Source organism: Bubalus bubalis, chromosome 6 (genome assembly GCF_019923935.1).
Source record: "Bubalus bubalis isolate 160015118507 breed Murrah chromosome 6, NDDB_SH_1, whole genome shotgun sequence".
In the NCBI taxonomy this organism is placed as follows: Eukaryota; Metazoa; Chordata; class Mammalia; order Artiodactyla; family Bovidae; genus Bubalus; species Bubalus bubalis.
In genome coordinates, this window is record NC_059162.1 from 28,787,330 (window position 1) to 28,801,096 (window position 13,767).

Consider the following 13,767-nt stretch of genomic DNA (forward strand, 5'->3'; position numbering starts at 1 on the left):
GCCGGGGCGGGGACTTGGGCGCAGGCTGATTACGTTTCGGGCGGGGCCGGAAGTGCCGCTCCCTAGTGGGGGCTGTTCATGGCGGTTCCGGGGTCTCCCAACAATTTTCCCGGTTGTGGTCGTAATCTATCCGAAGTGGAGGCAGTGGAGCTAGAGGTAAGGCTCTGGCGTGTGTAGCGTTCAGCTTTCGAGCGTAGTGATAATTCGTTGTTGCCAGAAATCGAGCGGAATCTACGAACTGGAAACAAAGGCCCTGGGCGGAGGTGTCCTTCGATTTGAGCCCTACGGGGGAGTTCTCTGGGAAAGGCGGGCGGGGGCGAGGGGTACTAAGAAAGGGAGACAGCCTGGCCGCCGTCCCCCAAAGCTGAGGAGATTTACAGGAGGACTAGGAAGGGGGGTTTCCTTTACCTTAGTCTGAGGGCGGGGCCCAAAGTCTTGAAAACGAGGTTGAGGGTAGCTGGAAGATTAATCCAGAATTCTGAGATCCACAGTAACCTGCAAGTGTTTTTGCACTCCTGAATCACTTTGAGAACCAAGTGGAGATGAACGTGTACGGAACCAATCCATTTCAAATTCTGGTTTTAATTACTGTTGATTACAGAAAGCTTTGAACTTCTGTGATTCGCCAGTTAACCCTAATTGCTGCTTTCCCACAGGTTCTTGCTGGTGTGAAATGACTGAGTACAAACTGGTGGTGGTTGGAGCAGGTGGTGTTGGGAAAAGTGCACTGACAATCCAGCTAATCCAGAACCACTTTGTAGATGAATATGATCCCACCATAGAGGTGAGGCCCAGTGGTAGTCCGCTGACCGTACCTCTCTGTTGCCATTTAGTCTTACCCATTCCCTCCCCCGTACCCTTCAGCTGTTCTTTAGCTAAAGGAATGATCAGAAGACAAAAAGTAATTTGGGGCTCTGTGTTTAGTAATACAATAAATTGAGCTTTTTTTAACATGTTTGTGGGAAAGAGTTCATTTTTATTAGCTGCTGAAGATTTTATAAAAAGTTTACAGTTTTTAACCGTTTTGTAAACTGTTGCAAACTCATTGTTGAACTCGTTTAGTTTCTTCATATGACAGCTCTGTTAAAAAGAACACAGGTCATAGTATAAATATCTGAATAATAGCAGGAAGGAGAAAAAGGATTGAGAGATCTAGGTGTTTCTTACATAGTTGGAAGCAAGTTGAGGTAGAAGGAACATGAGATTTTGAGTCACTGTGCCTTGGAGTACCGTCCTGTTTTCAGTTTATTAGTTATGTGATAGTGGGCAATCACTCTCTTCGTCTAGTAAAGTACCGTAAATTTGTCTTGCCTGACACACAAGCGATGTGAAAAATCAAGTATGTTAAATTTTTGTGGATGCTGATGCAGTGTGATTATTACTTATTTAAGGATTCTGTTGTGTTTGTAGGAGTTCATGTTACAGATTGATTTCAGTAAGTGGTATCTAAAACCCTTTACATAAATAGTTTGTAATCTTATTCAATTTAGAAATGTAAAACTCTATAGAGATTATTTTAATCCACACCCTGGTCTTTGTACTACCTAACCACTAAGTGTTTAATGCAAGCTATCTCTAATATAAGCATCCTTAAAAATTAGTCCTTGGCAACATTTTATTTTAGGCTTACCAGCTTTAATATTAATGGTTGTAACGTTTTGATGTTTTTCAGAGTTTTATTTGTTAAAAGGTAGTTTACATAAAGTAAGTCTTATAGCTACAGCTCAGTGGCTTTAAATTTGTGTACACCATGTAAGCATCACATAGATAACAATATAGACTGTTTCCAATGCTCAGGAGAGTTCTCTCATGCCCCTTTCCAGTCAGTAAACCCCCTTGTCCTGCCAGGAAATAACCACTGCTCTGACTTCTGTTATCATATTTTAGTTTGACTAAAACCTATCTTTATAATTTTAATTTTGCTTATTTCCCCAGAACACTCATACACTTGACCGTATTTCATGCTTCAGGGAAGTTTTGGCAATGTGAATTCTCTGTTAATTTGAAAGTATATTACAGTCCTGAAATGCAGTAAGTTACTGAGGAGCTGTTGAATAGGCTGGCAAACTGTGTTACATACTGTTTCTGAATCCAGATCTTTAGTGTGTGATGAGGTTATTTTCTTTGAATTCCCAGAACATAAATTTTTTTTTTAAAAAAAAGGTAAAAATTTTGCGTTTGAGCCAAATTGAATTTTTTTTTAAATATGATCTGTGCATCTCTTTCTTCCCAAGGAATTAATGTAACTTAACCTTGTTTGGAACTTTCAGGAATTTGATTCATGAATATTTGAAAAATATTCATGTGGATGAATATTCCCAAATATTCATGATGACATCTGTCATGATGAGAAAAATAGTTTGGTATTATAACCTTTTCTGAAATAAATGATATTTGTGTATATAATCATGAACACAAAAGACACTGTATCCTAAGCCAAGTTATAATTGGTGGTAGAATAGTAAATTGACAATAGACAACTCAAACAAGAGAAGTGCAGTTCATACTTCAGTGAAATACACTATGAACCTAATCTCTATCTTATCTGCAATAGAACTATCCTTTGAATTACCATGTTTTCTTCATCTTTTCCAGGAACAGTGACCACATTTTCTCTTCTGCAGGCATATAGCATTTGGGACTTTTTCCTAGGGTGACATTAAGTACTTTCTATGTGATTATGTATATATTAGCAGTTTGAGGGACAAAGCAAAGAGACAGAGTTGGACTTGATTAGAGTTTGTTTAACCTTGGCAGTAACATTGCATTCCCTATGATTTTTAATAAAAATGGAATCTCCCTCTCTCCCTACCCTCCTGCCCTCCACACCCCAGGATTCCTACCGAAAACAGGTGGTTATAGATGGTGAAACCTGTCTGTTGGACATACTGGATACAGCTGGACAAGAGGAGTACAGTGCCATGAGAGACCAATACATGAGGACAGGCGAAGGCTTCCTTTGTGTATTTGCCATCAATAATAGCAAATCATTTGCAGATATTAACCTCTACAGGTACTAGGAGCATTGTTTTTTCTGAAAGGATGATCTTTAAGTGTGTTCTGAAGTTTTGGGATAGGGATGAGGATACCGCACTAGGGAAGATACAGATTTTTAATTATGAAAAGAATTTCTTTTAGGTTGTGGTATTGGAAATCTGGGGTTATTACTGAAAGTTAATACTGGGATTTATTTTACATAATCTACTTCGGCTAGAATGCGTGGTAATACATACATGAGGCTTGCTAATGGTAGTGATTTAGAACTAGAGGTTTTGTTATGAGAGATCACTAAGGAATCTCAAGAGCAGAAGACACCTCTGAAAAACACTCTTCAGTAACAGAGACAATAACAGGAAGAAAAAAAAATGGGGAGAGGGTAGATAAAGAAAGCAGGACAAAGGAATGTAAAGATGGCCTTTCTGCACAGAACTTTAACTTTCAAAGCTCGATGGGACCATATAAATTCTGGTATGACATTCTTATTTTACAGAAGCAAAGTTCAGAAGGAGGTTTGTTAGGTTTTCATAGTCATGATTGTTATTAATAGACCCAGAACCAAAAACCCAGGGCTTCTTTTTCTTAGACCTGTGCTTTTAAGCAGAATAATATAGTGGTTAGGAATATAAACTGTGCCTGGGTTACAGCTTGACTCCATCATCTCTTAGCCATGGAAGCTTGGGGCAAACTATTAAATCTCTGAGCCTCCTTATCTAACAGTATGAAGACAGTGGTACTTACTCAGAGTTGCTGCGAAAATTAAATTAGTTAATAAATATGGGAATCCCTCAGAGCAATGTTTGCCACAGAGTAAATGCTACGCAAGTGTTCTGCCTGTAACTTTAAGTCCTGGTGTACACTCCAACCATATGAAGATGTCAACTCTTAGAAACTAGTCCAAAACTGGTTTTCTTCCCCTAAACCTGTTCTACTTTCCATTTTCTCTCTGGAATTAATAAAGCACTGAATAAAATGCTTGACACTTGGCAAGCACCTAATAAATATTTGCTAAATTTCTACAAATCATTTTCCTCTTCAGCTGTCTTGTCTTATCCCTTCACATAGGGTACTGCCATCACACCAAACAAAGCTCAGTTCTGTAGATAGCCAGTGAAATGCATTTCAAGTTCATGATTGTGTGTGTAATTCAAAGGGAGAGTCTAGAGCAGTGCTGTGCAGTATGGTAGACACAAACCATTTGTGGTTATTCAAATTCAGTAGAATTAACAATTCAAGAGTTAGTTCCTTGGTCCCTCGTTAGCAACTGACTTTTCGGGTGTTCAGTAGCTTCATGTGACTAGTAGACATAATTGGACGGGGCGGCTGGAGAATGTTTCCGTCATCATGAGAATACCCGTTGGACAGGGTTGGTCCAGAGAATCTGGAGCAATAGTTTCCACACTGCTGTGTCGTATGTCTTATCGTTGAAGAGAGTACTATCAGTTGGGAGTTCAGATCTTTTAATCTGCTGTTAATAAAAGCAGTTATAGTGTGTTCCAATTTATGTCTTGGACTTCCAGCTGTAATTTTGTTTGAAGAAAATGTTTGGACACCACCCATCCAGAGAAGTGGATAGACTGTCTTGCATTAAATACTGTCATACTCTAGGAATCTTCAAAAAGTTATTTGGAAGCAGTAAGCTTTACTTTTTATACTTCAGACCTTAATCTAGAGTGTGATTTTGAGTTGCCAGTTAAATCCAGAGCCCAGCTCTTCAGAGAATCAAGAAACCTAAAAGGGGCCTGTGTCAAGATAGAAAGTGAACTGGTACTTGGCTTCCATGTGGCTATTGCATCAAGTCTAAACCAGTCTTCTTAGTATGCAAGTAGTTAAAAACAAAAACAGGGAAACGCAATACTAGAAGCCAATAGGGCTAGCTGAAGTTTGTTAGATTCTATTTTTTTACTTTAGACTGTTTATTCCTTCCTAAAAGTTTATTCTTATGTTACCATAATACATTGCCTTCTTTTAGGGAACAGATTAAGCGTGTAAAGGACTCGGATGATGTACCTATGGTGCTAGTAGGAAACAAGTGTGATTTGCCAACAAGGACAGTTGACACAAAACAAGCCCATGAACTGGCTAAAAGTTATGGGATTCCATTCATTGAAACCTCAGCCAAGACCAGACAGGTATAGTACAGCTTTCAGCATCTGGCAAGGGTTTGTTTAAGCAGAAAAAGTTTGATTGATGGACTCTTCGCTAGAGATGTGATCTGCATTCTTTGTTGTTTGGGTTGGTTTTGGTTTTGTGGGGTTTTTTTTATGAATTTGACTGCATCTGGTCTTAGTTGCTGCATGTGGGATCTAGTTCCCTGATGAGGGATCAAACCCTAGCCACCTGCATTGGGAGCATGGAGTCTTAACCACTGGACCACCAGGAAAGTCCCTGGTTTGGATTTTTTAATAAAGTTCTGTTTTTTTAATCTGCAGTTTAAACCCAAAATAAATTTATTAATATTCTGATCTGGTTTCTTTTTTACGCCTGCTTTAACATGCACAAGTATTTCTAAATGAAGACCCTTGATTAAAGATACTTAAAACGTTAGTCCTTTCTCCATCAACACCAGCTACTGTTTAAGGTATAGGCCCTCCTGAATGAAATCTTTAGATTTGAGGGTTCTATATGTCTCCTGTTACCCATTTTCTTTTGCTTGAATGTTATTTTTGCAAAAAGTGCTGTTTGTATATCAGCCTGCTAATGTGATACAGTAGGAACGCTCAGCCTATTTTTCAGCTAGTAATTGAATAATTGCCATTTTAAATCCACATAAGGAAGTACAAATTAGAGCTTACAACTTGGGCTGTGTAAGCTGCCTTTCTCGTTTTCTCTCTTGTATAGGGTGTTGAAGACGCCTTTTACACACTGGTAAGAGAAATACGCCAGTACCGGATGAAAAAGCTCAACAGCAGTGATGATGGCACTCAAGGCTGTATGGGGCTGCCATGTGTGGTGGTGTAACAAGGTGAGTGAGCGTGTCTTCTCTCGATGTAGGTGTAAGTACTGTTCAGGCAATTTGGAAGAGGAGTGCTGTTATCTTTTTTCTGTGTTGCCATTTAACTGAGAGTTTCACCTCATTTAAAAATCTAAAATTAACTGCTTTCCTTTTGGCAGCCTTTCTGAGAGTGTGCAGCCTAAACTGTTTTTAAAACATGTAATTATTTTACAGACAGTGTTACCTTTTCAATAATATTAGAAATTAGAAGACTTTGTTTATGAAATATATTACCAGAAGCGTAAAGGATCACTATTTGATGATGACATGGTATATATTCTTTTCTCATAGATACTTTTAAAGTTCTCTCATCAGAAAAGAGCCACTGTCAAGGTAGGACAAGTTTGGAAATGAATGTATTATCACTTATGTTGATTTCGTAACCTTGTTTTTCCAATACTCTCTATGTGCCATTTATACAGATTCCATCTTTATTTCAGCTGCACTGACACCCTGGTCCTGACTTCCCTGGAGGAGAAGTATTCCTGTTGCTATCTTCAGTCTCAAAAAGAAGCTCCTGCTATTTCTCCAACTCTCAGTAGATCAATATAATATTCTCTATTTGAGAAGTTCTCAAGAATAACTACCTCCTCACTTGGTTGTCTGACCAGAGAATTGAACCTCTTGTTACTCCCAGTATTTTTCCACCCTGGGTTCTCCCCCAGCACACACAAACACACCTCTGCCACCCAGGTTTTTCATCTGAAAAGCAATTAATACTCTGAAACAGAGAACCAAACTGTAGAAACATGAAATTCTGTAGAAAACAATGTCTTGAGCTCTAAAGTAGCAACTGCTGGTGATTTTTTTTTTTTTTTCCTTTTTATTGTTGAACTTGGAACTATGTTGGTTTGTGGAGAAATGTCATAAATTACTGTTTTGCTGAGAATATAGTTAATGTTGCTCTCTGGTTTGTTTGTAATGTTATCAGCTATATTCTATAAACTGGCATCTACTCTGTATTTAGAAATACAAAAATGAATACTGACCTTTTGAGTCTACCCTCATCTTCTCAACTTTCTTGTAATTAAATGTAACTTTCACGATGAAGTGCCTTTTGCCTGGGAATGACTCGTAGACTTCCTTTACAATACTTCAGTGGAATAGATGTCTCAGAAACTGTTATACATGAGAATGAATGTCTGAGATATGTCTATGACCCATCTAGCTTTGAGGGAAAGATACACCAATATGATAGCAGATGCCATTTCTTACATCTATAAAGTTGATTTTCTGGAGACCTATTTTGGGGCTCTCCGAGAGAAAGATGAGACTATAAATGATTAGGAATAATTTCACTTAATTTTTACCTAACCTCCACTTTTTTTTTTGGTAGTTTACTACCTGAAAAACATATAATTTGATTCCTTTTAGCTTACAGATAATCTAATGTTCAATGAACTTCCATTCATATTTTAATTTGGATCATATCAGGAAGTCTACATTTGCAGGTGTTCAAAAATTGTAAAAGTGTGATGCAGTTTTATTTAATAGCTGTGATCAATGATTTTCAAGCCTCAAGTATGTTAATAGACACATTTTCACTGTATATCATGGTATTAATAATTATTGATGTATATAATTGTCCTTGGTCCCCTTCTCTGTTTGTCACCTCATGGCAGTGGCTTGATTAATTATTTCAGCTGAGTAAAGCATGGTGCTAATAGACCAGGGTCACAGTGTCAAAACTTCAGTGAGCCAGTTAGCATCACAGAGAAAGAAATTCTTTCACATTTGCTCACCATTAACTCCAGCTAATAGTTTTGCCAGATGTGTGTGGTTAGTCCTGCAAGGAAAGGAGAAGTCAGTTAATAGAAATTCTTAACCAGGACTGGAAAAACTTGTTTTCCTGAGAAGGGTCAGCTTAGAAGTCTTTATCTGGACTCTATTTTTAGCCACATGGAAATCAAATTAAGCTGATCTTTTTTCTCAAGTTCTTGAGAGTGAGGATGCCTCAGATCAACATTTTAAAAATATTCTTTATTCTTACGTTCTTTTAAGGGTTTAAAACAATGTTGAGTAATTAGTCTGGGCATACCAGGTAACAAGCTGATAAGTTTGTGCTGAACAAGAAGTAGCCTTTGGATTGAAATTGCTGTTTTGAGAAGGGATAGAAAATATAATTAATAATTATGAGACTTGACTTTTCTATTTGCAGATAATATCCTGATAATTCTAATGAAAATAGACTTGGATAACTTTTGATAAAAGAATCGTTCCAAAATGGCCACTTTCTGTTCTCGTCTTCTAATGTGTAAATACTTACTGAGGTCCTCTTCTAATATGAGTTGTCATTTATTAAGCAAATTCCACATTGCCTTGAAATGAATTAGGAAGAGAAGAAAAAGTCATAGTATACCCAGAGAATGAAAAATCCAGAGAATTGTGCTCCTTAGTGTTAATTCTGAAGCCTTCATAGTCCACACCCATAGACAGAAACTCTCTGCCACTTTGCTTCTGCTCCTCTTGGAGCATTGCGCTGTCATTTCCTTGAGGATAGATTGAGGCTTGTCAACTCAGTTGTATTGTCTTCCTCCTCTTCTTCCTCTTGTCTGTGTGACGGACAGTGTGACTCTTACTAATGTCAGATGCGGGGATGCGGGGAGGTGGGGGGGAGTAGCTCATTTTAGGCTCTTGCACCCTTTACTGTTGTATGTTTGTATCTTTTAGTTTTCTCAAGTATGTTCTAAGCACAGAAGTATCTAAATGGGGCCAAAATTCAGACTTGAAAATGTTCTTTTAATAGCTTCTTAAAAAGTTACACTTTGGTGTGAATTTTGGCAGGATAGAGTGACAAACTTTTAAACGCTGAATAACTTCAGTTAGTGTGTTATAGTTTTTAGAATATGTTTGTGATTGCTGAAAACAATTATAGTTTACCTCAAAATCTGAAAGTCTCTTTCCCCAAGTTAAGTGCCTGGCCAGCTGTCAAAGATTACATATTACTTTATGTTTGTTTGTTTTTTAGCGGTTGCACATTCAAGATTGTGAAAATAAGGTGTTCTGTCTGAAAGCTACCATGCCTGTCTGTAAATGAATCCACTGAGTGCTGTACTTGTTCCAACAGCTTACTACAGAATGCTACTTGGTAATATCATACTCGTTACAGTTTTCACTTCAGGAGTGTACTAGGTAGAATGATCCTGTGTGTATTGTAGTGGGCTCCATGTTTAGTCTTTTCAGCATCCTTTAAACTGCTGTGAATTTTTTGTCTTGACTTGAAAGCAAGGATAGAGAAACACTTTAAAGAGATACTTTGGGTTTTTTTCCATTCCAGAATTGGTGAGCATAGTTAGATTTTGCTTTACATTTATAGTCATGAACTCTTAAGCTGGCAGCTACAACCAAGAACCAAAAGAGGGTGCATTCTGCTTCTTGTAATTCATCTCTGCTAATAAATTATAAGAAGCAAAGATAATTAATTAGAGAAACTATTTTATTTGGGTGGTTTCTATAAACAAGGGACTATAATTCTTAAACATTATTTTTCATTTTTGCTGTTTCTTTAAGAAACCTAATGTGCCACAACATTATTTTAAGGTGTTTCTTAAAAGAATTGTTTTTAAAAGTGTTCTCATTTTCAGAGTAATTGTAGATATATTTCAAAATATAACTGATAATTTTTAAAGGCCTGAGTACTGACCTAAGAAGCAGTTGTATGAATTCTCTGGGGGGAAGGGAGGAGCTCAGTGAAAGTTGTATGACTTTTATATTTCTGTGCCATCAAATAAAGGTAAAAATGTCTTTTGTGCAGTTCTGCTGTTCAAACAGAAACTATTGGCCTCCTTGGCCCTAAATGAAAGGGCTGGTATTTTAAGTTGACTATTTTATTGTAAATTAATCCATCCTAATTTTTTAAAATTTGGTTGAATGTTTTCTTGTTAAATGTTTAAAAAATAAAAACTGGAAGTTCTTTGCTTAGTCATAATTGTTTTTGCCACTGATGTGCCTTTGTTGAAAGTTAATATTAAATTCAGACTTTGGGATGTGATGTTTGGACTATATTGGAAGGTCTGAGTTCCTCATTTTGTCAGTATAAAGTAAGTCAGAGCCTGCTTTAGTATGTCAAGTATGATTCATAGCTATATGTCAGGTTCTCACACATTAACATGAAATGTTAGAAACTACCATTGGATCTTTTGGTCTATCTTTGTGCTATTGCACAGTCTACCAATCTTGGTAGTTTTTTTGTTTTTTGTTTTTTTTAATTTTTATTGGAATATAGTTGCTTTACAATGTTGTGTTAGTTTCTGCTGTGTAGCAAAATGAATCAGCTGTGTGTATACATATAATCCCCTCCCTTTGGATTCCTTTCCCATAAGATGTGCACTATTTTTGATGGTTGTGTAAGATTCCACTATATGAATGAACTGTAATTGATTTACCTAGTTGTCTGTTGATGGATTAAGTCATTTCTGGTTTTGGGGGGTCAGTGTGTTGGGGAGGCTATTTTAAATAGTGCTGAGATAAACATCACTGCACACATACCCTTGGGCACATCTTCCAGTTTTTCCTTAGGATAAATTCCAAGAAAAAGAATTGCAGATTCTGATGTTTCAGGCTTGAATCTTGGTGTAGTTTTGAGAGCCAGAGAACATGGGTTCCAACTATAATTTTGCTCCTCTAGCCAGTAGTTTCCTCATTTTGCAAAATAGGGAAGTTGAATAAGGATATCACAGATTTCCCAGTCCTAATTTAGGAGATATAAAAGAGTGATTTCAAACCTAGACTTTTTCAGTCAATACCAGAATACTGTGATTATGAGGACCTTGGTTCATTCTACCAAAGACATCAAATTTATTTTCACTTTTTTTTTAAAGGCAGAGATGTGATCATTAGTATTTGACTGAATTAATCTTTAGGAAACCAAATTTAAGCAACAAAATAATGTTTCTAGCTACTAGGATGAGTATAAATACTTTAGATTGTAAAATGTATATGCCAAACAGAATCATCGACTTGGTATATCTAAAACAGATTTCCTCCTGAGTCAGTTACCTATGCCTCACATCAGATGTTTTGTTCTAATATTTGACCCCCAGATAACTGAGAAAGAGGAAAGAATATTGTCTTACTGATGAGAGCAGCTGTTTGCTTAGCAAAATGAAGCTACAGAAAAGACACACGATGAAAAAGCTAAGGAAACTTATTTATTTGGAATATAAGGGGACCTCCCATATATCTCTGTGCTTTTAAGGTTTCTATTCTTAGAACTAGCAATTCTCAAGGTCATTAAAAGGCCAAAAGTTGCATGAGTTATTTGATATCCATAAATACATGTAAAGGGGCCAGGAGGTCATGCTAGTGATCATTTTGCAAAACTACTTAGGACACATTTCAGATTCTGTCCAGCCCCATGACTCGAGAGCATGGAGAATCAGTGTCTAGTATCCAAATGGAAGGGTATGCTTTTGTAATGCTCCCATTGTACTCTGGGCAATGAAATGTGGTCCTATACCTTAGTAAAGGAAAACTGGAACTCTGGGAGCATCCTAGAACATCCAAAATACAGATAAATCCCCTTTGCAGTGCCAAAGGGAGTATCAATGGTTCAGATGCGGGAACTGGAAGTAGACCTAGTGAATTAATCTTTCTTATCTGGAGACGTTGCATTCATGATTTACTTGGCATTTGCACCGAAATAGTTAACTTATTAACCTGTAGTGGGGAGAGGGGAGATGTTTTCAATTTAATGTTTAATCTGTTCTTAAAACTAGTATAAATACAGATTGCCATCAGTTTGTAGGCATCATATAAAGAAAACAAGGGATAGTGCCTGCAGTATTGGGGGTTAAGGTGATAATAAATGTTTCTAAAGATAGAGGCAGCTACATGCCTAACCAGGGAGGATGTGGTTGAAACTGAGCAGTTGCCTGTTAGAGCCTTCAGATGCAGAATGCTGAAATACTATCCTGGTTAGGAAAAGCAGTCTTCTAAAAATAGCTCCTGTGGATGTCATAAAATTGGCACTGTTGACACTTTCTATAGGAGCTCGAGATGTGTGAGTTCTGTATGATACTTGTCTGAAGGAAAACGGCACGTTGTTAAAGTCCAAAACGAAACTCTAGCACAGCCTATGAACTGAAGTTACCAAGGTCTGTGTCCCTATCGCCGCCTGGTTCTATAGCTTATTCTCTGACATTTCCTCTCAGAGAACCAAGTTCAGATTCCACCGTGAGACAGCCACGTGATGATTTTGTTTCACTGGTTTGGTAAGTTTTCCTTCCTAATCTACTTAGCAGGTTTTTATTGAACCTACTACCTGCCTGGATGCTGTGCTACTCCTGAGTGTACAGCAGTGAACCAGAGAGACTGTCTCTTCATTCATCTTGTATTGAGAAGAGATCCCAAAAACAAACATTTCTTAGTTACAATTTGGTGATTATTTCAAAGGAAAAGAACATTGTTCCCTGAGACACAACTTGTCTAGCCTCGCTGATCCGGCTGCCACCCTCATGACACTGCCCAAGGTCACCTCCTTCCTGATTTTTCTGAGAATAATCAAGGCTACCCAAGAGGCACTAGAACCTGTCTCAAGCTTCATTGCTTCCTGTGTCTCTTCTTTTCTAGTCAAGGCTCTCAAAAAAGGAAATTGTATATTGTTTCACAGTTTCAAAGTGCTCTTACATGCATCTTGTTGAACCTCCCGTAATGTGAAAGAGGAATGGTCTTTTTATACTGATGTAAATCACATAAAAATAGATTGATTTATTCCAGATTTGAACCCAGGTCTTTTGACCTTAGATTCTGTGCTCATTTTGGATCAGCTAGTGCAAATGACCCTTGAAGAACACACATTTGAACTGGGCAGTTTCCCTTATATGCAGATTTTTTCAGTAGTAAGTACCACAGTACTGCACAGTCCAAGGTTGGTTAAGTCAAGAATACAGAGGAACCACGCACACCGAGGGCTGACTGTAGGCTATAGGTGGATGGTCAACTTCGTGCAGAGTGGGCGCCCCTCAGTCCTGCGTTGTTCAAGGGTCAGCTGTAATTTTCAAACCATGCCGCTGAAAGCCCTTGAAGTATCATAAAGGAGATGTCTGAGAAAGCCTGAGTGGGCGGGGTCTTCTCTTCCTCCCCTGTCCTTCAACTCAGGCTCCATTTTCATCAATTTTGGGATTTGGGGTTTTTTTGTGGTTTTTTTTTGGCATATTAGATATTTTATTTTTATAGGCTTAAATATCAAGAATGATAATTTTTAATTTACCTGAAATTTGGTATGAAATGACCTTATCTTTCAAGTAGTTTTACTAATTTTTAATAGTAATAGAATCTGCCTTAAAAAATTGAAAAGAATTAGAAACCACATGTAGAATTGCAGTTAACCTTTACGCAAAATTAATCACTTTAAAGTTTTGTTGTTGTTCTGTCATCTTTAGTGATGATTCTTATGCACAGAGTTATAATTCATATGTACACAGTCATCTCTGTGTGTGAAAATTTTGTAATTTTTCACAAACCATCTAGTTCTGTACCTTATTCATTTCATTTAATAACATAAATTCCACACCTTTTCTATGTCAGCGTATTTATAGCAACATCTTTCTTTTGAAAAGTATGTAATACTATATATAACCTCTCTACTGACAAATACATAGGCTATTTATTTGATGATTTTCACATATCAGATATCATTATATTTAACATATATTTGCCAGTATATGCATAGAGCAAATTCCCACAAAATAGTTGTTTGTACTTGATGCGTTTTTTATTTTAATACATATAACCTTACTTTTCCTCCAAATACTTTTTTAAATTATTTCTTTTTG

The 13,767-nt window shown here is 37.2% G+C and overlaps 1 protein-coding gene across 2 annotated transcripts; it reads left to right on the forward strand.

Annotated features, from left to right (window-relative positions):
- Positions 1–7: 7 nt before the first annotated feature.
- Positions 8–9,920, forward strand: NRAS (NRAS proto-oncogene, GTPase). 2 transcript variants are annotated; one of them, XM_006064805.4, is made up of 7 exons: positions 15–156; positions 657–784; positions 2,835–3,013; positions 4,970–5,129; positions 5,839–5,962; positions 6,284–6,325; positions 6,433–9,920. In XM_006064805.4, exons 2-5 carry the CDS (start codon positions 674–676, stop codon positions 5,956–5,958), a joined length of 570 nt encoding a protein of 189 aa, XP_006064867.1. In that variant the 5' UTR covers positions 15–156; positions 657–673; the 3' UTR covers positions 5,959–5,962; positions 6,284–6,325; positions 6,433–9,920. The 2 variants fall into 2 exon arrangements, with proteins under 2 accessions (XP_006064868.1, XP_006064867.1); XM_006064806.4 differs by lacking the exon at positions 657–784 and having other exon boundaries at positions 8–156.
- Positions 9,921–13,767: the final 3,847 nt, after the last annotated feature.